Below are 25,302 nucleotides of genomic sequence, written 5' to 3'. Positions count from 1 at the left end.
GCTATTTGATCAACAAGAAGAATGTTGGGGTGCTACGCCAGACCTGAACCCAATCGAGATGGTTTGGGGTCAGCTGGACCGCAGAGTGAAGGCAAAAGTGCTTAGCATCTCTGGGAACTCCTTCAAGATTGTTGGAAGACCATTTCCGGTGACTACCTCTTGAAGCTCATCAAGAGAATGCCAAGAGTGTGCAAAGCAGTCATCAAAGCAAAAGGTGGCTACTTTGAAGAACCTAGAATATAAGACATATTTTCAGTTGTTTCACACTTTTTTGTTAAGTATATAATTCCACATGTTAATTCATAGTTTTGATGCCTTCAGTGTGAATTTACAATTTTCATAGTCATGAAAATACAGAAAAATCTTTAAATGAGAAGGTGTGTCCAAACTTTTGGTCTGTACTGTATGTATATATATATATATATATATATATATATATATATATATATATAGTGTTTTTACGATTATTTTAGCCCATGGATCCATTGTATGTCCGTATTGCAAGCCTGCGAGAAAATCTCGCAGTACGGATTACATACGGAGGATGCCATGCGCAAAATACGCTGATACACCCTGCCTGCGGATGACATACGGATCACTATTTTGGGGACTTTTTTGCGTATTACGGCCGTAAATAACGGACCGTATTTTCATACGCTGAGTGTGACGCCGGCCTAATTCTTATTATTTTCTCCTTCGCCTCATTGGGGGACACAGGACTGTGGGTGTATGTTTCTGCCGCCAGGAGGCTGACACTAAGTAAAGTAAGTAAAAGTTTAGCTCCTCTTCCGTCGTATACACCCTGACACTGGCTACCAGAGAATCCAGTTCATGCTTAGTGTCTCAAGGAGGCACACATCTGGGTCCCAGATCCTTCGGACCCTTGTTTCGTCTCAACATCATAAGGATTGAGAGGGGTGACGGACCCTTTTGAGGGGGTCCTATCTCCCCAAACCAGCAACGGGCGAGCACGTGTGAGTACTCTCCACGTATCCTTTCCCGCGACATGGGATTGCATGCCGGACTTAGCCCTAACCACCCTAAGGTATTTAAGACCATAGGCTGCACAGGTGCCCACAGATGTCCGTGTGACCCCCCCTGCTTGCTATCTACACCTATGATTCAGCTGCGGTGATAGAAGGGTGGTGGACGGTCCCTCTCCTTATCCCAGGGTGGGAAGATGGAGCTAGGGTTCCTGCACTGTCTTTTATTCTGCCCTCCCGCCGCTAAATTTTTAAAGGCACGTTGACCCACTCTTGGCAGAGGTACAGCTTGCAGATGGGGGGGGCTAAAGGGGGGCTCCTGACACAGCGTGGGTTACCTTTTAAAAAGGCATCTAGGCAGGTTCGGGCGCCCTTGCGCCGGTCCGCGCCGAGTCAATAGGCCAAGCTCCAGTCGGCGCCGCTGTTCTTCCGGCCTAGCATCCCGGGTGCACTGCCGGGTCAATCAGGAGGTCTTCTCCCCGGCTTCCGTCCGGGACAGGCCGCACTGAGAAGCCCTGCCCCCTCCGGCACGTCTAATTCCGGGTCCGCCCCTTCCTTTTCTCGCTGAGGGGAAATCGAGGCCCCGGCTTTGGCCTGCGGTAGGCCGCTGCGGTGCTGCAATCCCGGATGTCGGCACGGAATAAAGGTGGCACACTCTCGCCGTTTTGATGGCCAGCTCCACAGTACGTGCAGGGACACAGGACTGGGGTAAGTGCTTTTCCCCCCAGCCTGACAGCAGAAGCTTCTTCTCTTCCCCAATTTAGAGCTCCCGATTATAGCATCTGCGGATCACCATGTCTAGAAGGACCAAATCTCACACGGACCTATATACCGTATATGTAGCCTGTCGGTCTCCTTTCCCGCATGCCCAGAGTAATCGTCTCTGCGAGGCCTGCGACTCTGAACGCGCTCAGGAGCCCTCCCCTGCGAGTTCCCCAGCATTTTCCCCTGCGATTACTCCTGCATCTCAGGCAGAGACTGGGGTGGTTCCACCGGAATGGGTCATGTCATTATCGCAATCCATGGCGTCCCTAACGAAGGCAATCGAGTCCCTTCAGACCCCGGCTGGAGTCAGGGACAGCAGCTCGTCTGTCTTAGGCCGGGGACACACACAACGTATAAAAAAACGGTCCGTTTTTGACAGACGAGAATTGCACAAATGTTACCAAAACAGTGATCCGTGTGCAGTGCGAGGATGCGATTTTCTCTCATCAAATGATCCGTGTGACATCCGTATGGCATCCGTATGGTGAGATTTTCTCACACACTTGCAAAATGAGCAAATAATGGCTGAGCCTTTCCTGTCACCTGCCCAATGCCTGAGAATTTCTCGCAAGTCACACTGATGGTCCGTGTGCTGTGCTATTTTTTCTCACCCCCATAGACTTTCATTGGCGATTCTCGGCCGAGATACGCTGACAATCGCAGCATGCTGCGATTTCACTCGGATCCTGAATACGGCCGAGAAAATATCGGATGATGGGAGCTGCCCCATTGATTAACATTGGGACGAGTGCTATGCGATTTTTTTATCGCATTGCACTCGTCCGTATTACGGTCTAGTGTGACCCCGGCCTTAGAGAGATCCTCCGTTTCTCAGGAATCTCCGGCCCGCAGGGGCCGCGCTTACACTAGGCAGCCGCGGGGGAAGCGAACTCTCACAGCGTCTCCTGGGCCATCAGGTGCATCAGCATCCTGGAGTTCCGTCTCTCGCTCACCTTCCCCAGCAGAAAGCGGATCAGACTATGATTAGGAGGGGTCCCGAAATTTAGAGACTCCTGGGTTTCAGGAGTCAGTAGATAGCATAATTGAAGCCGTGGGTGTTGAAGACGAGCCCGCCTTAACCTCGGATCAGAAAGTTTCATTTAAGCGGGCCAAACAGTCTCATAAGGTTTTCTCATCTCACCCCGAGTTTGAGGACCTGGTTCAGCGAAACCGGGAGCACCCGGACAAACGTTTTTCAGGGCAGAAAGCCTTGAAGGCAAGATACCCTTTTTCTCCTGAGCTACGTAATAAATGGGCAGAATCTCCTTTGGTAGATCCGCCGGTGTCCCGCTTGGCGTCTAACACTCTGTTATCCCTTCCCAACGGCTCCTCTATTAAGGATCCTACGGATCGTCTTATAGAAAGTTTGATTTGTTCCATTTTTGAGGCTTCAGGTTCAGCCCTTTTTCCCTCTTTTGCGGCAACTTGAGTTGCTAGGGCCATGATGTCTTGGTCAGAATTTTTGACAAAGGCTCTTCAAGAGAGGGACTTGCCAGCAGAATTGAAAGAAATGTCAAGTCAGATAACTCTTGCTGGGAGCTATCTGATTAATGCATCCTTAGATGCAGCAGACTGTGCTGCGGCAGCAAACGCAATTGCCATTAGAAGGGCTCTGGTTAAGAACATGGCGGGCAGACTCTACCTCTAAGAAATCTCTTACAACCCTCCCGTATCAGGGGGGCCGTTTATTCGGAGAGAAGCTGGATCAGCTTATTTCTGATACCACAGGAGGGAAAAGCAATTTTCTCCCACAGCAAAGGATTAGACAACCTTTTCGTCGCCAATTTCAGGCCCGTTACAAACCCTTTCGTAATACTAGGTGGACCCCAGCGTCAAATTCCACTGCGCAGGGTCGACCCAACCAGGACCGAGACAATCGTGTCTCCTATAGAGCCAACCCGGGGGGGGGAAGAATGCGTTCCCAGCTGCCTAGATCGAGAGGATCTAGGTCTCATAGGTTTTTGGCCAAGTGAATGGAGGCATCCTCGGATCGCCGCCGACAGAGTAGGCGGGCGCCTACTTTTGTTTCATCAGGCTTGGCTCAACTCAGTTCACGACAAGTGGGTGAGAGAGCTGGTGTCTTCAGGATACGAGATAGAGCTGGTTTGTCAACCACGTCGGTTCTTCCTAGGTGCGAGTCCCGGTGTCAAGCCCTGTTCAATTCTATAGAGTCCCTTCATCTCCGCGGGGTCATCATTCCAGTTCCAAGGGAGGAGAGATTTCAGGGGTTCTATTCCAACCTGTTCATAGTGCCCAAAAAGGACGGAAAGGTAAGGCCCATTCTGGACCTGAAACGTTTAAACAGGTTTGTCAACATTCGTCACTTTCGGATGGAATCTCTCCGGTCAGTCATTGCGTCAAAGGAAAAGGGGGAGTTCTTAGCCTCGATAGACATTCAGGATGCCTACCTGCATATTCCCATATTTCCTTCACATCAAAGATATCTCCGTTTTGCCATAAACAACCTACATTTCCAGTTCACGGCTTTACCCTTTGGGCTGGCCTCCGCCCCCAGGGTGTTCACAAAGGTCATGTCAACTGTGGTGTCCATTCTGCACTCCCAAGGCATATTGGTTTTGCCATACCTAGACGATCTTCTCATCAAAGAGCCGTCCTTTCAGGCCTGCGAAGAAAATGTCAGCATTTCACTAGACACTCTTTCTCGTCTGGGTTGGCTAGTGAACTTAAAAAGTCATCCCTCATACCATCTCGGAGAATTTAATTTCTAGGGATAATTTTTTACACCTATCAAGCTTTGACAATCCTGCCCCAGGACAAGGTCCTGGCTCTTCGGCGAGAGGTCATGGCCCTTCGGCAGCCATGCTTTCATACAAATCCGGTCCTGCATGAGGGTCTTAGGAATGATGGTTGCGACAATGGAAGCAGTGCCATTTGCACAGCTTCATCTTCGACCTCTACAACATGCACTTTTAGCAGCATGGGACAAAAATCCATTCTCCCTCAACCTCAGGTGCCGTTTGTCCCCCCAGGTCAGGCAGACTCTTTCATGGTGGTTAACCAGCCCGTCTCTACTGAAGGAAAAACCCTTTCCTCCAACCCATTGGCTAGTGGTTACAACAGATGCCAGTCTACTAGGTTGGGGAGCTGTGTTCTTTCACCACACAGCCAAGGGGCGCTGGTCCCCTCGGGAGTCAAGTCTTCCGATCAATCTCTTAGAGATTCGGGCAGTTCGACTGGCTTTGCAGCATTTCCATCATCTTCTGGCGGGCTGCCCTGTCTGGATTCAATCGGACAATGCCACAGCCATGGCATACATAAATCATCAGGGAGGCACCCGCAGCAAGGCGGCCATGCAGGAAGTAAAGCAAATACTTTACTGGGCCGAGAGGAATCACTTGGTGATTTCGGCAGTCCACATTCCAGGCAAAGAGAACTGGGTGGCGGATTTCCTCAGTTGGCAGGGCCTGGCGTCCGGGGAATGGTCTCTCCATCACGAGGTATTTCAGCAAATATGCCATCGATGGGGGACTCCGGACGTGGATCTAATGGCATCCGGGAGGAATGCCAAGGTGCCCAGGTTTGTCGCCCGGTACCAAGATCCACAGGCAATCGCCTGGATGCGTTAGTTCTGACTTGGAATCAGTTTCATCTCCCATATGTTTTCCCCGCTGGCACTGCTCCCAAAAGTAATCAAGAAAATCAAGTCAGAGGGAGTGCCAGCTATTCTGGTCGCCCGGGATTGGCCTAGTACAGCTGCTCGCCGGAGTTCCGTGGCGGCTCCCCGACCGTCCGGATCTTCTATCTCAAGGGCCGATTTACCACCAGAACTTAGGGACCCTGTGTTTAATGGCCTGGCTGTTGAATCTTGGGTTTTAACACAAGCCGGGTTCTCCTAAGAGGTGGCTGATACCATGATCAGTGCCCGAAAATCTGTTTCGGCTCGGATTTATTATCACACTTGGAAGGCTTTTCTTTCGTGGTGCAGAGAGCGTGGACTACCTCCTCTTCTTTTTTCCATCCCAAACATTCTTGCCTTTCTCCAAGCAGGCCTGGATTCAGGGTTGGCACCAAGTACTCTTAAAAGACAGATTTCAGCCTTGTCGGTCCTTTTTCAGAGCAGGATTGCTAATAACCTACATGTATAGACGTTCTTACAGGGAGTCGCTCATAAGGTCCCTCCTTATAGGACTCCTCTGGAGGCTTGGTCTTAAGGGCCTTGCGGGAAGCTCCTTTCGAACCCCTTCAGGACATTTCTTTAACTTTCCTGGAAAGTCGTATTCTTAGTGGCCATGACTTCCATAAGGCGTGTATCAGAGCTGGCAGCCCTTTCCTGTCGCGCTCCTTTTTTACGGTTCCATCAGGATAAGGTGGCGCTCAGACCAGCGCCCTCCTTTTTACCAAAGGTTGTGTCCTCGTTCCATATTAACGAAGATATAGTTCTTCCCTCTTTTTGTCCGGCACCAACGCACCGTGTGGAAAAAGCCCTTCATACGTTGGACCTAGTGAGAGCGCTGAGGAGGTACATTTCTCGAACAGCTCCTTTTCGACAGACAGATGCTCTGTTTGTCCTCCCAGAGGGCCGCAGGAAGGCTTTCGCGGCCTCGAAATATACATTTGCCAGGTGGATACGTTCAGGAGGCCTACCGCGCCAAGGGCATGATGGTTCCGGCTGGAATCAAGGCTCACTCCACTAAAGCAGTGGGGGCTTCCTGGGCGATTCGGCACCAGGCCTCAGCAGAACAGGTTTGCAAAGCTGCAACCTGATCTAGTCTGCATACCTTTGCCAAACACTACAATATCCACTCTCCGATCTCTGCAGATGCAAGTCTGGGTAGAAGGATTCTTCAGGCGGCAGTAATGCACTTATAACGACAGCTGCCTGGATAATTATAACCGGTGAGTTAATTCCCCACCCAGGGACTGCTTTAGGACATCCCACAGTCTTGTGTCCCCCAATGAGGCGAAGGAGAAATAGGGATTTTTGTGTTACTCACCATAAAATCCTTCTCTCCGAGACGCTCATTGGGGGACACAGCTCCCACCCTGGTAGCCTGATGGCTGCTTTTTTGTTTCTGTATTTATGCTGATCTATTGTTTTACGTTTTTGTTCTTCTACTGCTTTTGCACCAAACTGGATTCTCTGGTAGCCAGTGTCAGGGTGTATACGACGGAAGAGGAGCTAAACTTATGTTTACTTAGTGTCAGCCTCCTGGCGACAGAAACATACACCCACAGTCCTGTGTCCCCCAATGAGCGTCTCGGAGAAAAGGATTTTACGGTGAGTAACACAAAAATCCCTATTTTAGTTTCTTCAGAATTCTACTGGTTGTCATTGGAAACAATAGTTTGGCTCCACCCCCCTTTCTACCCATCAGGCACCTCTTTAAAGCTCAGGAAGGATTGTCCCCCGGGCACCATTGGGGGCCCCGGTATGGCGCAGATGTGATCGGGGCATTTCAAAAATACTTGATAATTTATTAGATATTACAGGGACAGTCTGGATCATGAAAACCCTTTATTACAGGGGGTCCTCCCCTCTGGGACCCTCAATTAGAGAGCAACTAGGATGACCCTGGAGCTGGAGGACCCAACCAGAGAGGAGCCAGTCTCCTGACGTTCGATTCGGACAGATCTTCTCCAATTCAGACAGGAATCACTGCTGCCCTAAATGCTGTGAGGAGAGCGAAAGGGTTAAATAATACCCCCATTGTACGCACAAGAGTTTATAAAGCGTCCGCTGCGGCTCCTCATTTTTCCATTACTCCGCTTCCTCCATGCTGACGCGAAGATCAGTCTGAAACCTGTAATTGGCCTCACATCGGGGGTCCGCACATGTCTCATGATGCTTCCCCCCTGAGCCCCATAGATTCCCACCTGGGGGCCATTCCCAGGCCTCAGCGTTGGACTGGTAACAGATGGTGAGAAAAGTCCGATAAAACACTTATTATTATAACTAGCGATGAGCGAACGTGTTCGGATATAAGGTGTTATCTGAGCATGCTCGGGTGCTAACTGAGTGTCTTCCGCATGCGCAAAAATATGTTCGAGTCCCCGCGCTGCATGTCTCCAAGTTGTTCAACAGCCGCAACACAGGCAGGTATTGCCTAGCTAACATATTTTTCGGGCCCTCCTTACTAGCTCAAAAGAATCCAGCAAAACAGCAGGCAACTTAAATCCTGCGAGTCAACCCCACCCCAGAAAAGTTTAGATTCCAGCATACCTATATTTTTCTGGTAATTTGCAACAAATTTAGTTACAAATCGATTCACTCCTCTCTAGACCCAGCACACCATACAGTACATGGGTTCCCTATTGATTTCAGTTTGAGCAATGCAATGCTTCACTTCACCTGTGGGGGTGCTGCAGAGAAATTAAACTCTCCGTGCCAGGTTAACTGGAGATGATTGGGTGGCTAAGCAGTGGGACTTTCTGTGATCATACTTTCTTCGGTTGACCCATTAAATGTCCAATGTTTTAAGAACAAAGAGCATCCCTCTAAATATTAAAAGGGTTTTCCAGGACCAAGATATTCCTGACCTATTTTTAGGTCGAACAACACTATAATCATCTGATCCTGGGCGCCACCAGAAGTTTACAAGTGTATAACGTCCAATCACCACAGCGCCATACACTGTGTAGTGGCCATTCATGGGAACTGCAGCTCAGCGATGATTGATGTGGATGTGATCTGAACTGCAGTACTGTGAATGTCCAGTATACAGACTATGGCACTGTGGTGTCCTTGCTCCATAACATGGGAAAAAAATGTTCTGTAGTTAAATCTGAGGGTCTTTCATCAAACAACAGTGTGCTCACCCTGTCCACAGGTTGTGTGTGGCATTGTAGGTCACATACAGTCACAGAGCTCACACAACCCATGGACGGGACCAACACTCTTGGATGAAAACAGCCATATTTTTTCTCCATCCTGGACCCCTTTTAATTCTTGCTGACTTGTTCTTAGGTCCGAACAGAAGAGAACTCGATGATTTTGATTATTTTGGCCAGGAGATGAGTGGAAACGGCACCCCTCCTTTGAGGTTGAAAGAGTGGCTCATACTTCAGATAGACAGTGGAAAATATCCCGGTCTTCGATGGGAAAATGAGGAGAAGACACTGTTCAAAATTCCATGGAAACACGCAACCAAACATAACTACAACGAAGAAGAAGATGCAGCCTTATTCAGGGTAAGACAGGAACCAAATCTGGAGTGTACAACCTTCAGGAGTTTTCTCCTATACTATTATGGTCTGGGATCACTCGGAAGGTATGTAAATGAAATACCTTGCCTGATTATCTCTGGTGCCAAATAATATAAAGTGGTTTCATTACTTCTTCAGGCTTGGGCAATTCATAAGGGAAAGTTTCAAGAAGGAGCCAAGGAAAACCCTTCAGTTTGGAAGACAAGATTCCGAAGTGCCCTGAACAAAAGCCCAGACTTTAAGGAGGTCACAGATAGCGACCAAGACTTTAAACACTACAAAATCTATTCTGTTGTGTCAGATCCTCCACAGAAAACCTGTAAGTCTTCTTTTTTGGACATATATTTTACAGAGATGACTCTGCTTTTGATTAGGAACTCTTGAACAATTTCTAAAGTTTACTCAATTTGGTATTACATTATTATTATTATTATCTAAACTTTTTAGAACTGATTGTGTTTCAGATGAGGTATCCAAAGAAGCCATCAAGAAACTGAGAGAAGAACCACCAAGAATGCCCATGATCAAAGTAAATAAAGCTTACTACCCATCATGTTTAACCAGTCTCCACCTTTCAAAGTTCTTCACCTTCATCCTTGACTGCCCTGCCTAATAGAATATATGAGGTTTGGATGGAGATAGTAAGAGGTGGGGGCACAAGGATGTCTTGGGACCTTAAGGGCCAAATATCGACAATACTAAAAGGAGCAATATATAGCCCACCAACCCTTTAACTCCCTACATTTTGCTGTTTTTAGCTTTGGATCTTGTTCTTCATTCTTTTAAATATTTTTTTATATGTCTCATATATAGATGGAGAATCAAGGTCCTGATGGTTCCTCCAAAGTTCTGCAGTTAGAAACGTTTAACACCCCAATGGAAGAAGGTGAGGCAACCCCCACTTAGATAGAAGCCATCAGGGTCTGGTATTGCCAAGGAAAGCCACATCTGACTATACATATCCTCTTCATTAGCCAAATGAATGACCATCCATGTAAGGCACTGACAGATCGGGTTTGCCAAAGCAGCACCCCATTCTGATTCATAGAGCAGGGTTTGCAAGTGGGAGACCCCCATCTAGAACATCTCTATGTCTTTATAGGATATATGGACAGGTTTTGGTAATCATCCCATTATCACCTTCATCAGGTATTAAATGCCATTGATGTCAGTAGTTGGAGTATACATCTTATGGGTTTCATATGCGTTTTTTATATATAGGTATGGGTGTAGCTATGGGGGCTGCAGAATTAGCAAATTTCTTTAGCCCTGGTGCTTGAGATCCCAAAGGACCTATGGTCACATAAGAAGACGCCATTATATAAATGACACATGGTACCAAGATATAAATCTTTCCTGTATCAACATTGTAGGTGAGGAACTTGTTACTTATTCTTCATGGGGCCTAGGAGATTTCATTTACTCCTCTGTACATAGACCTCTTGTCAGGATTAGGATGGTTGGATGGAGGAGGGGATATCCCAAAACTGACTTTTCAATATAATCCAAACAGAACAAGGAAGCATGGACCAAAAAAGTAAAATTAAATCATCTTTATTAACAGATAATCTAAAATAGTGCGATAAAATAGAGTACAAATACAAAAGACACTGCCTGCTAGGGTTGTATACCAATACTTAAATAGACCAGTGTCATCATACAAAGCCTATCTGTTGACCACAGTGATCATAAATCTGCTAGGAAAATAATCCCAAACACAATAGCCTTTAAACCAAACGTTGAAATGCAGCCAAAATTACGTAATATTCTTTTAATGCATCGTTATTTTTTGCTCTATTTTAGATTATTTGTTAATAAAGATGATATAATTTTACTTTTTTGCTTCCTTGCTCTGTTTGGTTTAGTTTAAAATTTGTGAAGTACCATGAATCTAAGCCACTTGTTTGTAGGTTTGACTTTTCAATACGTTCTTGTTTTATTGCCACAGATTACTGGCTACATGTCCGCCTTTACTACCAAGGCAAACTGGTGAATGAAATGACCACACAGACAGTCGAGGGGTGCCGCATTGTTCCTCTGGCATCGCCTGGACATGAACATATCTTGGGCTCGCCGCACCATCTGGAGAATATTCTGCTTCCACCACCCCAGATACTGCCTGACATTCTATCCCCAGAGATGCAGAACGTCGTCAAGAAGTTATTGCTGAACCTGGACAAAGGGGTATTCCTGTGGGTGGCACCTGATGGGGTCTACATAAAGCGTCAATGCCAGGTGCGTGTCTACTGGAGTGGCCCCCTGGCTCCCTATACTGACCAGCCTAACAAGCTGGAGAGAGAGAAGACGTGCAAACTGTTGGACATAGAACACTTCATGCATGGTAAGAGCTTGTTCACACGTAGTGTTTCTGCTGCTTTTTCTGTGTATTTTTTTTGTATCGAAAAAAAGACAGCTTTATATAGTAGCGGAAAAATTTTCTAAAATCTCATTCAAGTGGTAATTTTTTTTCTTACGGTTTTTTTGACCTGGAGGTGATTTTTTTTTTAAAACACATCATGTCAAGTCTTTCTTAATTTGGTGTTTGAATCAAATAAAGTCCAGCTAATTCACCAGAAAATGCACGGATCACACAGTCTGTGTGCAACAATGATGACTCCAGCTCCAACCATACAATAAAATGCTGTAATGACTTTCTTTATTAAATATTCCACAAAAATTGGACAAGATGCAAGAGCAACGCATTTCGGATCACTTGTGATGAAACCTATGAAGAATGATCATAAGTGATCCGAAATGCGTTGCACTTGCGTCTTGTCTAATTTTTGTAGAATATTGAAATAAGCCATTACATAATGTGTTGTTTGAGCACTATGTCTTCTACAGCATATGTTTTACTCCAGTCGCATCCACAACTCTGCCTTATTTATCATGGTGTAGGAGACAAAAACAAGTCCCCGATCCTCCTTTCCCAGGACTAGAATAATGCGAGTTCTGTCTTTCACTTACGAGATTTCTCCCTTTAACCTCTCGTAGAGATTCAGATGTACGTCCTGTACAAAGGTCCTGAACCCCAGTATCAGATTCAGCTCTGCTTCGGAGAGGAATATCCAGGGTCAACGCCGAGCTCTAAAAAGTTAATAACCGCTCATGTGCGTATACAATATGGGGTATACATGGGGACAGGTCATGTATGTGCCCCCAGTCTGAATTTTTGGAACTTTCATATTCATAGGTGGAGCCGGTGTTTGCCCGAGAAATGCTTGTAATTGCAAAAAGGAAACGGCGGAAAGACCCCCTGGCTGACTAGTCTCCCTGCACGGAACGACTGATCATGATCGTTATGCTGAACCTTCATATTTCTTAGTTATCTTATTGTGGGAAAGCTGGGTGATAACCAGTATATCCGCCATTAAGGTCCTTATGTTGGACAGCTGGGCGCTCTGTAACGTTAGTCACCTAGGTGAAGTGAGTTCATTGGCTGTGAACTCCTATTGCCTGACAGATGGCACTGCTAGCACCATGGATATTACCCCTTCCCAGGCTATAAACATCTGCTCCCAGCCGTGAGCTTCCCCTCTGCTGGTTACAGAAATTGCGCAGGAGCCCACGCCACTTTTTTTCCGATAAATAATCTTTTAATAATTAAATACATGTCCAGTAATTTGCACATACAGTGTACTAATTGTATTTGTCACTGACATCTTTATATCTACCTATTCTATATGTATTTACTGTATGTAATACATCTCTTCTATCCTGTCGGCTCCTGCAGTGATGTTACAGAACACGGCTGATGAATTACTGTTTTTATCTTCTATCTATGTATATTAATATATACATGTAAATAATCGAGTATAAGCCAATGCACCTAATTTTGCCACAAAAAACTGGGAAAACTTATTGACTCGAATATAAGCCTAGGGTGGAAAATGCAGCAGCTACTGATAAATTTAAAAAATAAAAACAGATACCAATAAGAGTAAAATTAATTGAGACATCAGTAGGCTAAATGTTTTTGAATATTTATATTGAATCAGGAGCCCCATATAATGCTCCATATAGTTCATGATGGGCCCCATAAGATGCTCCATACAAAATACGCCCCATATAATGCTGCACAAAAGTTAATGATTGCCCCATACAAAAATATGCCCCATAAAATGCTGCACAAAGGTTAATGATGGCCCCATAATATGCTCCATATGAAAATATGCCCCGTATAATGCTGCGATTAAAAATTACATACTCGCCTCTTGTCGCTGCCCACTGCTCCTCAGCGTTGCCGGCTCTCTGCAGTGACTGTTCAGGCAGAGCGCGTTCCCTAGCCACGTCAACGCGCCCTCTCATCCCAGCCAGAGGATCCAGAAGACACAGTGCGGCAGTGGAACGGGGACAGGTGAATATCGCATGGCTCGCCCTCCCCCAGTCCTACTCACCCTCCTGGCGCTGCATATCAGTCCCTGTATCTCGGGCGCCGGCAACTCTCTTCCTGTCTTCCTTCCTGTGCTGAGTGGTCAGTGATACCGCTCATTAAAGTAATGAATATTTGCTCCACGCCTATGGGAGTGGAGATGCATGTATATTCATTACTTTAATGAGCGGTACCACGTGACTGCTCAGCCCAGGAAGGAAGAGAGATGCAGGGACTAATATGCAGCGATGACACCAGGAGGGCGAGTATGATGTCTTCTGCTCCCGCCAGCAATGACTCGTGTATAAGCAGAGAGTGGCGTTTTCAGCACAAAAAAATGTGCTGAAAATCTCGGCTTATACGCGAGTATATACGGTATATTTGTGTCACTATTTATATATCTGTGTATATTCTATGTGTATATATCTATTCTATTCTAACCTGTCAGTGTGATTCTACTGTACACGGCACATGAAGTGCCGGCTTTTCTTCTATCTTCTTTACACATTGTTTATATTTATTATAAGTGTGTGTTTTGACGAATATTTCCTTTGAAAAGATATGTAAATATATAAATAGCAATCACAAAGCACTTAGATAGGATGCTAGGTGTGAAAAATCGGATTGTACTCTCATTACACTCCTGCGACTCTCAGCAGGGAGACTTGGACCAATTTTTCATACGTTAAGTGTGACTCCAGCCTAAAAAGAAAACTTGCCCTTTAAACCTCCATCCTGGAATGTGTGAATATTAAAATGTTGTTAATCAAGTTGTTTTTTTGTGTTGCAAAGATTTTGGGTTGTCTTTTTTCAGTTTTTTTTTTTTTTTACCCCATGATGATGCCAGACTACACAGATACAGATCTCATTTATTACAGATCATACATTCCGCTTTCTTCACAGTAATTTGGCAACTAAGTTTCATCTACTCAGTAATTCTTGCAACTTTCGTTCCATATTGACTTGCAAAAGAAGGATGCAGGATGCAGAGATCCGTGGCTCTACAACGCTCAACAGCCACTGGGAGTTGTAGTTTGTCACAACTGCTGGAGGACCATGACCACAATGTATTACAGAACTGTTACCGTGTCAGGCCACGTTCACACACTCAGTATTTGGTCAGTATTTTTACATCCGTATGCACCACTTCTGCATTTATCACCCACTCCTGGTTGTGGCTCACAAATACTGATGTAAAATACTGACCAAATACTGCTAGTGTGACGGCAGCCTTATAAGTAGTGCTCGCCCAAAGGTGTGGTACATGTCAGAAGAATTCCCAGAGAATATCACTGCCATAACTCCACCCCTTATGTGCCTACATTAGGTATATAAGTGTATCAGTTTTTAGAGATTCTGTAACCAAATAAAACAATATTTGTCCTATAGCAGCCAATCAGATTATTCCTCTGCAGTTTTTAAAAAAAGTGAATGTTCTGATTGGCTAATCTAGATTTCCTAAATAGGTTTTATTAACAATATGCAATTTTGCAGTAAACCATATAGTGACTTATGATCACTAAAGTCCGATTGTTAATATAGCAGTGTTGGTGGGTATGATATCCCAGGGAAGGATGAGCAATGAGTGTAGGTTAATTCAGCACTCCACCAATTCTTAGGCTATGTGCACACGTTGCGGATTCTCTGCGGATCCGCAGCGTTTTTTGCAGTGCAGAAATGCTGCAGATCCGCAATTGATTTACAGTACAATGTAAATCAATGAGAAAAAAAAAATGCTGTGCACACTTGGCGGAAAATCCTCTGCGGTTTAAAAGAAGTAGCATGTCACTTCTTTTTTGTGAATCTGCAGCGTTTTTGTACCCATTCCATTATAGAAAACCGCAGGGGTAAAAAACACCGCAAATCCGCAAGAAACCCACAGCAAAAATGCACAAAAAAACACTGCGGAACCGCACAAAAAAAACGCTACAAATCCGCAGGTGCGTTTTCTGCCAGGTGAGGCAGAATCCGCACCAGAAATTCCTAAGCCTAATCTGCACATAGCCTTACTGCAGCATAGACTAAATATTCGTGTAGAAGATTTTGTGCATTCTATATACTGAGTCTCAATGTAAGAGATTTGATGAACCTCCCCTGCCTCCTGCTTGTGACAGCTTTCTCCACATCAGGTCTTACGAGGAGGACACGGCTAGGATATTTATGAATTGATTGAATAGGTGATGTCATCTTCTAGTTCACAGAAAGTCAGAGACTTTCTGCCTACATAGAAGAGCTTGGTGGTCAGGCTTGATATCATATGCCACTTTTGCTCATAATGAAAAGTTCAAAATGCATGGATGCAACAGAAGTGTGATGAAATAACACTGATAGAATATTGCTTTTGTGTTGTCATATAGGCAGGAGTGTTATTTAAAGTAATGGGGTGTGTTTACTTTTGCAACTACATCGGGAATATTTACCTGAGATATTAGGGTGAAAAGGAAGTAATCTGTAGATCGGGGGAAGAAGTGCTGTTGCCATATTGATTCAAGAGTTATATGTTCTTTAGGAGCAGCTGTATAGAGGGGGGGGAGGTCCAGATAGAGCAGGACTTTCCATATGCATGCCAGCATTGACAAACTGGGGAGGTGAGACCTTCCAAAGGGGTTATGCTGGTGTGAGAGATCTGCAGGGGTCTTGCTTGGGTTAAACATGTAGTGGTTTCAATCATTCGTTGACCCTTATATATGGATGTTCACATGCTATCTTAAAGCAAGAGCAAGCAGTAGCTGTATCAGCAGTCAGAAGTGACACACAATGCTAATTGTACAAAAATGGATCACACTAGAAGATGTAACAGGTCATACCACAATGCAGAGCCAAAGAGGTAAATGACAAGTTTGGTTCTTCTACTTCCCAATACAAATGGCTGCTTCATGTATGGCGCTCCTATACAGCTATGTCATTGCATATGTCAGTGTATGGCATCACAAGTGAATAGGTAGCAGGCGTTCTCCACTGCAAAAGAGCTACAATCAAAGCCTAAAGTCAAGCAAAAAAAACTATATAGCTCTACTGTCCAGCATAGGAGGAGCAGGTCCACAGGTTGTTCATGAGGTCTTCAACACCAGGAAGAAGTTATCCAATAGGTCCTTTTGTGGTAGTCCCCAAAGATGGCTTTTGGAGGTGGTAGGAGGACCACAATCTTTTTCAGGAACCAAAGTTTAACCATCCCCTTTATATTCATTCATCTAGAATATTCTAGATATTGGAGGCTCAAGAGGCTAGTGGTCAGTCGTTGTGGCTATAGACATATGGCTTGGCTTCCTTGGTTCTCTATCAGATCCTCATTCGCCCATTGAGGACAGAGATCCAAAGCTACTCATCCTCTTGAATCTGTTTGCAGCCGTCACAGCAAATACATTCTTCTGTTGAAAACAGAAAGAGACACTGAAAATCCATCAATCATATACTGTACATCCAGCTTAGGGGTACTGGACATTGGAAATAGGTCTTTGTATCATGGGAAAGCTTTAACTGACGAAGGAGGAGAAGTCAAGACCTTGTGGTCATTTTAATTATTGGGGCTATTGCTATGTTTGGATTTGTGGAGTTCACACTGGCTAATATCTAACCTTGAATGTAAAGTGTACATGAGAGAACACTAGAGTGAAGGACATCGAAAGCTGAATAAGCTCAACCCAAGTTACTGTTTACTCCTGTGCCAAGAAGATGTCGCCATCAAATCACCATGTTTGAAACGATAACTACAGAATTAAGACAGTTGTAAACACAAACCTTCCAGCGCCTCCTCATCATGTATTTCCTCAGCTCTATCTGTGATTTCAGGAGACGGTTGCAAAGCTTGGCTTTTCTAGCAAGATCATTGAGCCATGGGTGCTTGAGACACTCACCGGCAGTCATACGCCCACTGAGAAGAAAGCACACGTCATCCGAAGTTAATAAAAAAATCAATGGAAATTATTGCCCCTGCATGGAAAAATATAACTAGTATAATGCTTCCACATATCTACAAGAATATAACTACTATTATGCTGCCTTCTAGGCATAAGACTATAACTACTATAATACTGCCCCTATATACAAGAATATAACTACTATAATACTACCTTCTATGTACAAGAATATAACTACAGTGCTGGTACGAGGGACCAGGGAGACTCCATTTTGGATTTATTAATTCTGGCCCAATATATTATTCAGAAATCTTCAGCTCACAGAACTGTGGCCCCCACATATAGGATAAGTACACAAATTCTCAAAAGAACAGGAACATGCCATATGGCCAGAGAATTAGAGGTCACGTGTTAATTAAGGTGAGGAGGAACAGAGCTGGAACCCCCTTGCTGCCTTTTGTGCAAGGCAGCCAACATCAATCAGCGATCAATGGAAACCCTAGACAGTTGGGCAACACACTTAGAGATGAATTATGAGAGTACCATGCATCTCAGGATTAAGTCCAATATAGCACCAGAATCGTGGGAACCTTCCGCACACACACCTGTGTCTCATTGTTCTCTAGCTGTCCCAGATACCGAACTATTGAGACTGGCTCTCCTGAACCACTTAGCCGACCCAAGTTTGGACTCTTCATATCGGTCCAGCCCCAATGAGCATGTTGAGACGTCAGTCGTCCCGTTTGGACCTCCCACAAGGAAGTTATGACCCATCCTAGATATTGGGAATTATTTCAGCTAGGAGGTCAAAAAGGAGATTTCAGTCCAACCCAGAGGGGCGGTGGCAAATATGGGAGGGGCGTGCTAGGGGTTAAAACCTAGCTACACACCTTTAGCCAGTGTCATTGTTCTGCCATGGAAGACACATCACGTCACACATGGAGACGGACCAGAAACTAAGAAAGTACCTGTGGACTCGAGCGCTTCCCTGAGCCCACATGTTATAAGGAACGGTAACGTGACACAGCTTACTGCAATCCCATACCTGCACCCTACCTTTATCTGCACTTCTGGCTGTAATATCTGTATATTACTCTGTATATACCGTATATACTCGAGTATAAGCCGACCCGAGTATAAGCCGACCCCCCTAATTTTGCCACAAAAAACTGGGAAAACTTATTGACTCGAGTATAAGCCTAGGGTAGAAAATGCAGCAGCTACTCGTAAATTTCAAAAACAAAAATAGATGCTCCATACCGTTCATTATTGCCCCATAGATGCTCCATATAAAGCTGTGCCACATATAATGCTCTGCACCGTTCATTATGGCCTCATAGATGCTCCTTATAAAGCTGTGCCATATATATATATATATATATATATATATATATGCTCTGCACCGTTGATTATGGCCCCATAGATGCTCCTTATAAAGCTGTGCCCCATATATATTGCTCTGCACCGTTGATTATGGCCCCATAGATGCTGCAAATAAAGCTGTGCCCCATATACGGTATATTGCTCTGCACCATTCATTATTTCCCCATAGATGCTCCTTATAAAGCTGTGCCATATATAATGCTCTGCACCGTTCTTTATGGCCCCATAGATGTGCCATATAAAGCTGTGCCATATATAATGCTCTGCACCATTCTTTATGGCCCCATAGATGCTCCTTATACAATGCTGTGCCATATAGAATGCTGCTGGTGCTGCCATAAAAAAAAAATCACATACCTCTCTTGCTCAGGACGCCAGCGCTTTCAATATTTACCTGCTCCTCGAGCGAGGAGCAGGTAAATATAGCGCAGCGCTGCGCTCCCCTTACCTGCTCCGGCGCTGTCCCTGCAGTCCCTGGCTTCCCCGGCGCTGCAGCTTCTTCCTGTAATTGAGCGGTCACAGTTACCGATCATTTACAGCAATGAATATGCGGCTCCACCCCTATGGGAGGTGGAGCCGCCTATTCATTTCTGTAATGAGCGGTGCTGTATGACCGCTCAGTACAGGAAGGAAGAATCTGCAGCGCCGGGGAAGCCAGGGACCGCGCCGCAGCAGGTAAGTATGATTACACAGCCCCTGCTCTCCCTCACCCCCGGGTATATGACTCGAGTATAAGCCGAGAGGGGGACTTTCAGCCCAAAAAAGTGGGCTGAAAATCTCGGCTTATACTCGAGTATATACGGTATTTGTATTTTTTAGTGTGCCTTTCGGCAATTAAAATATCAATTTATTTGGGGCTGCTCTTTTATCTCGAATCCTGACTTCCCACATCCGTGAGTCCAGCTAGTACTTATACGTTACCTGGGTTGGTTTCTGACCCGATATAAGCTTGTTAATTGAGCTGACTTATACCTAATGAGGAACTGGTGGCAGCATACCATTCTTGTGTTATTGGGGGATCCTGGCGGTGATAGACCAGAGGTTTATATATTTTTATATGTGTGTATATATATATATATATATATATATATATATATATATAACCAGTATGTAACAGGGCAGCCTCTCCAGCGACTACTTAACCTAGGTGCAGTTCCCTGACTGACCTGAGGATAAGGAGGCGCCAGAGATCTGCAACTGTGTAAGCTCTTGCACAAGTGGTGACAGCGGTGGGATATCTGTATCCCCCCGGCTGTCGTTTTGTCACAAGTGGTGGAAGCAGTGGGATTTGAGATAATAGTGCGTGGGACCCCTACTCCCAGACACTAAGGACTACTAGCAGTAGCTTTTGCTGCTGGGGTCTTAAGATCAGCCCAGCACTAGACTGTCACAGTGCAAATAATATAAGGTGTGTGGGAGCACGGGTCGCAGCTCTGTGTCAGCAACCAAAGAGTGCAAGGATGGCCAGTGGCACCAGAGCCCAGGAAATGGCCAATGCTATGGTCGATGGGGAGGAGGTTGACGATTGTGTTGTTCAAGGCGATGGGGAGGCCAGCCAAGGCTCCCCATGGAGCCCGCCACCTGTGCTCAGTCCTGCAGTGGACTGCCCCAGCCAGGCAGGATCAAATGCCCTCCTGCAAGTGGCCTTCGCCAGTTTCAAGGCCAGAGACAAAGCCACCTACGATACTCTCATGGCAGAACGTTAGCGGCAGCGCGAACACCAGCAACAAATGCTTCAGCTCCAACTACAGTCCCCAGCCTGTCATGCGTTCCCTGAGATCCAAAACTATGGGCAGAGGACTTCCCTCTGCTGGACCAAGGAGGAGACTTGGTCACTTTCTTGCTGGCATTTTCAAAACTTGCCATCAGTACCATCTGCCTGAGGACCAGTGGGTCTGGTTCTTAACCCCTCACCTCAGGGGTAAAGCCCTGGAAATCTTTGGCTACCTGCCCAGCTAGATCACCCTGAGGACACCTAGCAGGCTCTGGTCTGGCAGTACAATTTAACCTCTGACACATACCGGAAGAAGCTCCAGAGAATGCATCGGGGTCCTGCAGACAGCTGGGCCGATCACATGTGGGTCTTACCGAGAGCAGTTGACCAATGGACCACATGACTAGAGCTCACCACCGTCCAGCAGCTGAAGGAGCTCATTGCAACTGAGCAGTTTTTGTGGACATGACAAGACTAATTGTAACGACATATCCACAATTAAAAAACGTGCATGTTAAAAGTTATGGTTTTGCTGAATTTGTAAAGATTTTTTTGCCAGCACTGTACTAAAATACTGCTCCTATGTACAAGCATGAAACTATAATATGCCCTATATACAAGAATATAACTACTATACTGCCACTATGTACAAAAATATAACCACTATAATACTGCCCCCATGTACAACAATATAACTACTATAATACTGCTTCCTATGTACAAGAATATAATTACTATAATACTTCCCCTATGTACAGAAATATAACTACTATAATACTGCTCCTATGCACAAGAATATAACTACTATAGTACTGCTCCCTATGTACAAGAATATAACTACTATAATACTGCCCCAATGTACAAGAATATAACTACTATAATACTGCCTCCTATGCACTAGAAAATAACTACTATAATACTTTCCCATGTACAAGAATATAGCTACTATAATACTGCCCCTATGTTCAAGAATATAACTACTATAATACTGCCTCCTATATACAAGAATATTACTGCTATAATACTACTCCTATGTACAAGAATATACCTACTATAATACTGCCCCAATGTTCAAGAATATAACTACTATAATACAGCCTCCTATTCACTACAGAATAACTACTATAATACTGTCCCATGTACAAGAATATACCTACTATAATACTGCGCCATGTACAAGAATATAACTACTATAATACTGCTCCCTATTTACAAGAATATAACTACTATAATACTGCCCCCTATGTACAAGTATATAACTACTATAATAATGCCCCATGTACAAGAATATAACTACTATCATACTGCGCCATGTACAAGAATATAACTACTATAATACTGCTCCCTATTTACAAGAATATAACTACTATAATACAGGCCCTATGTACAGGAATATAACTACTATAATACTGCTCCCTATTTACAAGAATATAGCTACTATAATACTGCCTCCTATGTACAAGAATATAACTACTATAATACTGCTCCTATGTACAGTATAAGAATATAACTACTATAATACTGCCCCTATGTATAAGAATATAACTACTATAATACTGCTCCTATGTACAGTATAAGAATATAACTACTATAATACTGCCCCTATGTATAAGAATATAGCTACTATAATACTGCTCCCTATTTACAAGAATATAACTACTACATCAGATAAGAATGAGACAACATTTCTCTCCGAAAACTCCAGCATTCGACTCCTCACTTCCCAGATGATTTCAAACCGTTGTAAAAAGAAGCATGAATGCCATACAGTAGATCAGTAGATATGGCCAGGGCACAACTTTTTTGAGAAGTGTTGCAGCCATCAATTTCTAGATCAGTAAATTGTATCAAATGAAATGGAAAAATATCTAATGTTCAACTTCTGATGTGTGTCCTATGTTCTGTTGTAAATAGAATATGTCTATAAGAGATTTACTGATCATTGCATTCTTGTTTTCTTTACATTGTACATGACTGCTTTAGCACTCACACCTGTATATTATACAGCACACTGTAATAATACCGCCCCCATGATTACATGCATTATCACACTCGTTGGATACTAGATCCTGTCTTCCATCGTACTCTATTTCTACATGAGATGTTTGCCTTCCAGTGCCATCGCATAGTGACAGCTATCTGAATAATGTGGCTGTCAGCACTTATCAGGGGTGCTGTTAAGAGATGATAGCGGAGGAATTGAAGAGATTAAATGCCCAAACATTGCCGGGTCACACATCAGGAGGTCTACACTAAATGGAACTATATTTTGGAAACCTTCTGACTAGAGTTGATACCATGCCTATATTGTCACAGGCAGCATCCCAACTGTATTTATAGCATTATTATGGGTGTAGTGATACATATACATTGATGAAATGTTCCTATCCAAATAGAAACATTATTATTATTTTTTTTAATTCGTTTATTTATTAAACATAGAATAAAATTACAGCATACATATTTGTCCTTGTCGTTAATCTGCGTGGTTACATTACAGGGATTGAAAAGGACAGAACATACATATGTCAATCATTTCACTTATAGAAAAACAGTCAGAACATAGGGTTCTTAAACTACAACCCAACTAAACCTCCAAAACTACTAAGCCGCCACCTAACCAAAGTCAAATACATTATTTATCTTGTTCTTTTCCCATTGCGCAATATTTGCAGATCAAAGGACCAGGTAAACCACATTTCTCCCATTTAGTCAGGTCACAGAGTGAGATGAGAGGCGTTCCATCTATCCCAAATTTTGCTGAACTTATACGGGCAGCCCCTATTTTGATAAAGAGTGCGCTCATAGGGGACGACTGTATTCACCAGTTCAATCCAGGACCTAACGGAGGGGGATGAAGTCCCCATCCACCGCATAGCTAGCAACTTCCTTGCCAAGAAAAGTGTTTCTCGTAGAAAAATCCCCGTATAGTGGTCCCAGGCCTCCTCGTCCCACACTCCGAACAGGCAAATTAAGGGTTCAAGAGGAATTGGAATTGATAGTATTGAAGCTAATAATGACGTCACCTCCCTCCAGTAATGAGAGACTATGGGGCACTGCCATATCATGTGTACAAAATCAGCGTCAGGTGAGTGGCAACGCAAACATTCCGACGTCGAGTATCGACCCATCCGACAAAGTCTCAACGGAGTCAAATATGACTGGTGGATAATATATAATTGGGTCATCTTATTATTGGCTGATGGGGAGACTCTGAGGGGTGATTCCAAAATATCCTCCCATTCCTCACCTTGCATATCAGGAAAAAGCCCCTCCCATTTGCCTCTCACCGAATCCACAACAGAGTTCGTTCCCGCTGATAACAGATATGTGTATAGGGACGAGATAAGACCTTGAGGGCCCTGGGACTTAAGAATACCTATCAGAGGTAAAGATGAGATGTTAAGGTTCATCCCCTCATTCCTGACAAATGACTGAATGGCAGATCTGAGTTGCAGGTATCGAAAAAATTGAGATCTTGGAAGGTCATATTTATCTTGTAATTGTTCAAAGGACATAAAAACCCCCTGGTCATATAAATCTCCCATCAAAAGAACCCCGTAGGAAACCCAAAATTTTGTAGATGGGTGATTTACTAACGTCGGAAAATAACGGTTATCCCACAGAGGCATCTCGGCTACAATGTCCTCAAATCCAGTGACTTTTCTAATTTTCTTCCAAGTGGATCTCGCCAATCGAATCATGGGCAGCAAACCAGGAGCACTTATTTTCCCCGATTCCAAAAGACCCAGCGGACACTTAGCACCAACAGAACTAACTAAATGATTTTCAGAATTAGGGAGATAGTTATGAGGCATCCATTTACATAATGCTTTAGCCTGTCCCGCCAAATAATATAAAAAAAAATCCGGCAGTGCCGCTCCACCCTCCTGTTTAGGTCTTTGCAGAGTAGTTAGTTTGAGCTTGGGCCTGCCCTTCCCCCACACAAATGAAGTAACGTGAGAATTTAAACTGGTAAAGAAGAATTTTGGTACAGTCACTGCACTATGTTGAAGGCAATAGTTGAATTTAGGGAGCAAAATCATTTTTATGAGATTAATGCGGCCTGCTACGGACAATGGAAGCTTACTCCAAGAAGCAAATTTCAGTTTAGTGTATTCCAACAGGGGGAGAACATTGAGCTGTAGGTCCAACCCACTGCATTGGGACATGTAGATACCCAGGTACTTAAATTTGGACACTATGGGCAGTAAAGAAAGAGTACTAAGACTGGGTGCTGAGATAAAGGTAATAGGGCAGATTTATCCCAATTAATATATAGGCCCGAGAACCCACTAAATTTATCTATGGCAGCAATTATTTTTGGCAACGTTTCTTCTGCCCTATCCATAAATATTATCATATCATCAGCATACAAACCAATGATGTCAGTGCGGTCCGCTATCTTAATACCATCAATACCAGGGGTTGAGCGCAAGCGCACAGCTAATGCCTCTATTGCTAAAGCAAATAGGGCCGGAGAGAGGGGGCACCCTTGACGGGTTCCCCTATATAGTGAAAAAGGAAAAAGGTTCAGACATAGAGCCGTTGATAACTATATGGGCCTTGGGTTTCAGATATAACACACCAACCCATTTCAAAAATTTCTCCCCAAAGCCATATTTCTGCAGACAAGCGGACAAAAAGGGCCATTCAAGTGAGTCGAACGCCTTGGCTGCGTCCAGTCACGCCAATGCCCAGGCATTGTCTGGTAACAAAGAACTGTACTGAATCACCGACTGGACCCATCTAATATTTATAGAGGTGCTCTTACTGGGCATAAAGCCAGTTTGATCTGGATGTATAATATCCAGTATAATGGAGTTCAACCTGGTAGCCAGTATCTTGGCAAGGATCTTATAGTCCACATTTACCAAGGATATAGGACGATAGGACCCGCATTCCAAAGGATCTTTCCCCTCCTTCTTAAGTACAATAATATGTGCCTCATAAAAAGTATCTGGTAGACACCCTCCCCTCCATATCTCTTTAAATACTTTCAATAGAAGCGGAGCCAGTATCCCCCGGTATTTCCTATACAACTCTACAGGGAAGCCATCTGGC

General features: G+C 44.4%; 2 protein-coding genes across 4 annotated transcripts in view; one reads left to right on the top strand and one right to left on the bottom strand.

Annotated features, from left to right (window-relative positions):
• The window catches only part of LOC138664370 (interferon regulatory factor 4-like), a 33,288-nt gene extending 19,234 nt beyond the window's left edge, over positions 1-14,054 (top strand). Inside the window, exons 2-8 of one of the 2 annotated variants that reach the window (XM_069751013.1) lie at positions 8,674-8,897; positions 9,051-9,231; positions 9,377-9,441; positions 9,726-9,798; positions 10,861-11,253; positions 11,907-12,022; positions 12,106-14,054. In XM_069751013.1, coding sequence (XP_069607114.1) covers positions 8,721-8,897; positions 9,051-9,231; positions 9,377-9,441; positions 9,726-9,798; positions 10,861-11,253; positions 11,907-12,022; positions 12,106-12,180 — 1,080 coding nt within the window. In that variant the 5' untranslated portion in view covers positions 8,674-8,720 and the 3' untranslated portion in view covers positions 12,181-14,054. The remainder of the gene's footprint in view (positions 1-8,673; positions 8,898-9,050; positions 9,232-9,376; positions 9,442-9,725; positions 9,799-10,860; positions 11,254-11,906; positions 12,023-12,105) is intronic. The other variant, XM_069751014.1, reaches the window with a different exon arrangement.
• A 79-nt stretch (positions 14,055-14,133) lies between these two features.
• Positions 14,134-25,302, bottom strand: part of MYLK2 (myosin light chain kinase 2) — a 64,763-nt gene continuing 53,594 nt past the window's right edge. For both annotated transcript variants that reach the window (XM_069751011.1, XM_069751012.1), the window contains 2 exons: positions 17,023-17,155; positions 14,134-16,652 (listed from right to left, as the gene is read on the bottom strand). In XM_069751011.1, the coding sequence (XP_069607112.1) occupies positions 16,572-16,652; positions 17,023-17,155 (214 nt within the window). In that variant the 3' untranslated portion in view covers positions 14,134-16,571. The remainder of the gene's footprint in view (positions 16,653-17,022; positions 17,156-25,302) is intronic.

The sequence above is a fragment of the Ranitomeya imitator genome, chromosome 2 (genome assembly GCF_032444005.1).
Source record: "Ranitomeya imitator isolate aRanImi1 chromosome 2, aRanImi1.pri, whole genome shotgun sequence".
Lineage (NCBI taxonomy): Eukaryota > Metazoa > Chordata > Amphibia > Anura > Dendrobatidae > Ranitomeya > Ranitomeya imitator.
Note: the sequence above shows the minus strand (reverse complement) of the source record. Positions and strands in the feature narration are given on the sequence as shown.